Source organism: Nannospalax galili, unplaced genomic scaffold, assembly GCF_000622305.1.
Source record: "Nannospalax galili isolate Female #2095 unplaced genomic scaffold, S.galili_v1.0 scaffold977, whole genome shotgun sequence".
Lineage (NCBI taxonomy): Eukaryota > Metazoa > Chordata > Mammalia > Rodentia > Spalacidae > Nannospalax > Nannospalax galili.
In genome coordinates, this window is record NW_008340200.1 from 27,417 (window position 1) to 31,669 (window position 4,253).

The 4,253-nt window shown below is 43.2% G+C and overlaps 1 gene segment (V, D, J or C); it reads left to right on the plus strand.

Annotated features, from left to right (window-relative positions):
* Positions 1-346: 346 nt before the first annotated feature.
* On the plus strand, positions 347-1,482 carry LOC103735794. The segment is given in 3 exon segments: positions 347-615; positions 715-1,005; positions 1,409-1,482. Coding segments are annotated over 3 exon segments (417 nt in total).
* Positions 1,483-4,253: the final 2,771 nt, after the last annotated feature.

The window sequence follows — 4,253 nt, forward strand, 5'->3', positions numbered from 1 at the left end:
AGTACCTCATCTAGTCCCTAGAGGATTCACTTACTACAGACACACCTAATCCAGTATAATCTCTCTCTCTCTCTCTCTCTCTCTCTCTCTCTCTCTCTCTCTTTCTCCCTCTCCCTCTTTCCTCTTTCCCTTTTCTTTCTCCCCTTCCGCCTTGTGCTCACATGTTGTCTCCAGTGCCCTGTATCATGTGAAATAGATGTGGAGGCTACACAGACACACACACACACACACACACACACACACACACACACACACTGAATGCTATAGTGGACAGAGAGTTCAGAAACACTCATGATTTCAGGCATCCATTGGGGGCTTAGGTCCTACCTCTTCTGGACAAGACTTCATGGCATTCACAAAGCAGCCTTTGGAGCAGTTTCGAGAGAATCCACCAGAGGGCGATGCTTCTTCACATGTGGTGGGCTGTCAGGTGGCGATTTTACATGCCAGACAGCTGCTGTGCAGTTTCTTGCTTATTATGAGTGAGGAGTTTCAACAGGATCCGGTTGAGACTAGCTCTGTCAGTGTTGGTGTCCTGCAAGAATCAAGGATCACTTTCTCCCATGAACATGTTTCCAGACACCGGCTCAGCCCTCGTGCTCCTCTTAATGCTCAGTAAGTATCGTTTACCCTAAGCATTAATGCTGTCGTTTTCTTACAGTCACGATAGCCGTTCCCATATCGCAAAGCAATTATTTCTTTTCTCTTTTTTAGTGAGGAGTAATGGAGACTCAGTGGCACAGACAGAAGGCCTGGTTACTCTCACAGAGGGGTTGCCTGTGATCCTGAACTGCACCTATCAGACCACTTTCGCCGCTTCTTTCCTCTCCTGGTATGTCCAATACCCTAGTGAAGGGCTCCAGCTGCTCCTGAAGACGGCAACTGAAAACCAGAGGACGGAGAACCGAGGGTTTCACGCCACGCTTGTGAAGAGCAGCCGCTCCTTCCACCTGCAGAAGTCCTCACTGCAGCTGTCAGACTCGGCCCTGTACTACTGCGCTGTGAGTGACACAGTGTGGGAAACTGCAGGGGGAGCTGAGCACAAATCCAGGCTCACAGGAGGGCTGCAGGGGAGCGGCCCTGTGAGGGGGGATTATAGGAGCAATGTTTGCTTAGCTTTCAGAGAATAGTCCCACATCTCAGGTCAGATTCCTAGTAATCTAGAAATGTGTGAATTATTCTGACAGGATAGGATGGGTTGATGCCAGAGACAAACCAGGCTTTGATCTCCAGAGCCAATGCTCCTCTGAAAGGCTCCTCTCTCTGAGTGGAGGAACTCTCACAGCAAAGATTTCCAGGAAAGCCCTGATGAGGGATTAATCTCTAATAATATGTCTTATAAAACATAGCAATTTAACATCACCAGAAATCTTCTGTTCTTCACTCAAATATTCATGACCCAAATGAGGAACACAGAGTCTAGTCTATGGTTCCTTGTTACAGAGAGTTCACCCTAAATCCCCACCAACGCTCACTTCATGAAGCTTCTCAGGAAACACAGCTATTGGGTGACTCTGCATAAGACCTTGACAGGCAACTCCTCCCCTGTCCTGTCTACATACTGGGTAGAAGGCAGTATGGTTAGGAGAGGTTATATCCAGCAAACCCTCCCTGTTCATATCTCTTCCTCTCTGCTGTTGCACCTACTTTAAACCCAGAAGGTGAGCTGTGGTCACCCACATGGCATTGGGCTTGGGTTCACTGTTAATTCTGAAGTAGAAGAGAGGAGGCCAAGATTTTGATCTGTCTCAATTCTGTAAACAAAATATTGGTTTAAAGTAAAATGTTTTAGTATTATTATTTATTTCTCTGTAATAGAAGAAAGATCTCAAAGAAGGAGAAGTAAAGGCAAGAGTAGTTAGCATTACAAGTTCTAGATGGAGAACCAGAAAAAAGTCAGAACGGCAAATTTCAAATGGTCATAGCAGAGTCCGTTGGGATTTCTTGATGAGAGCTCCCCAAATCATCCTTCTTTTGGGTTCCTCCTCATTTTTCTTTTGTCTGTCAAGGCTGGACTCGAGAGTGATGGATTCAGGATTTGATTTCAGGTATTTTGATAGCTGTTGGAGTGGTTAGAATCAATGTCAGTTCTGTCTCAAAGGGTTCTAGATAGGGGGAGAAAACAAATTTATCCATTGTTTTAGAACAATAGCTGGTTGTCTCCCTTAGCTAAGGGTGGGCACTACAGTATTGCAGACCAAGATTTGAAGTCTTAATCCGAGCAGCACTTTCTGATTAGGAACAAAATCATCAATGAGTAATAATTGACTAAATAACTTTTTATACGGACTTAAGTCTAATGTCTGGGAAGTGTAATTGCTACCAGACATCATGGGCAAGCAAATAAAAAGTCCAATGCCAGGAATGGACTGTCTCTTCTGGAGTTGCTGAACAGGAAGTCCCATAGACCCTCAAACCATACTGGCCATTGGCAATGTTCTTGGTTACCGTACTCCAGGAAGCTAGAAATGGTCCTTTGGAGGGCAATGCATTTAGGAGGGGCTTATAGGTGAAATGAACATAAAGAGGGGAAATACTAGGGGCAAAAATCTGCAAGCATGTAGTGGAGTGATGTGGTAAGGATGGGGAAGCAGGCATCAGTGGGAAGGTTAACCAAAATGAAGTGCGCATGAAGAGTCTGCATGGGACCTAGGGTCTTGCAGCCCCAGTGAAAATACAGCAAGAAGGAAGATAGCAGAATACATGTGATAGGAAAGAAGGGGAAGGAGCACTGGGATCTCAAGGATTAAGTACAGACGCTGGAGAGGTGGCTCAGTGGTTGAGACCACTCGCTGCTCTTCTGTAGGGCCCAGGTTCAATTCCCAGCACCCACAGGGTGGCTAACAACCACCTATAACTCCAGTTCCAGGAGATCCAATTCCCTCTTCTGACCTCTGCTGGCATTGCATGGCATGGGTGCACTTACATGCATTCAGACAATACCATCAAACACATAAAAATAATTAAAAAATAATTTACTCTAAAAAATAAGGACTTAAGTGCAGATATGAGCAGAATTATTGGGGAAAGAAGGAATGGGGTGGTATACCAAAACCAAGGATGCATGAAGCAGCCTTTTGAAACCCCAGTAATGTGTAAGTTCATCAAACTGTAATTTGTTGAAAGGAGTTTAAATGAAATATTTCCTTATAAGCATCTGTATTTCTTTGGAGTCTGTTGTAAAAACTTCCTTCTCATCTCTAATTTTATTGATTTTGGGTCCTCTCTGTCTTTTGCTTAGTTTTGCTAGAAGTCTGTAAATCTTGTTAATCTTTTCAAAGAACCAACCTTTGATTAATTCTCCATATTATTTAGTTTCTATTTCATCAGTTACATCAATAATCTTTATTGTTTATGGCCACCTAGGACAGGCTTTTTGTTTTTCTCAATATTTGGGGTAGCCATAGAAAAACTGAAATGGATGGGACATAAAAATGGTGTAATGGTGAAATAACTGTGATAAGTGCTGGTTCTCATGTGGAGTCTAACTTCTAATGTACATATGAATATTTATGTGGTAATGACTTGGGATAGAAATCAGGAAACTAGAAGCATCCCATGAGAGAGGAATGAGGGATTAAGGAGTCTTGTAGGAAGGTTAATAGAAGAAATGTGCTATAAGAATGGAAAGGAAAACACTGGAAATCAGAAGACCACAAGTTAGGGGAGGATGAGCATGAAGGGGGAGGGGCGGTGACCAACCAGCTAAGTATCAAAAAGACATAAGAAACCTGATACATTACTTGATAATTTAAATTTACATTAAATATAAAGAAACTCTACCCAGCAAAACTATCCTTCAAAAGTTAAGGAGGGAAAACAGAAAAAACTCAAAGGCTCTTCTTATCACTAAATATGCCTTTCAAGAAATGATGATTGAATAATTTTAGGACAATAGTAAATACTAAACACAGTTGTGATGACTAATGCCTGTAATTCCAACATTGAGGAGACTGAGGCAAGAGAATTGCCACAAGTTCAAGGCCACCGTGGCTTCCATAAGGACAGCCTGGACTACAGAGTGAGGATCTGTCAAAAAACAAAGCAAAAAAGCTGTAAGAAAGGATAAAGACAGGGAGAACATGGTGTCCTGGTTTGTTTCTTCACTGCTGTAACAAAACACTCTGACCACTACCAACTTGGGGAGGAAGGGTTTATTTATCTTACATCTCCCATGCCACAGTTCATCAGGGACCCCAAGGTAGGAACTCAGGGCAGGAATCTGGAGGCAGGAGCTGGAGCACAGGCCATGG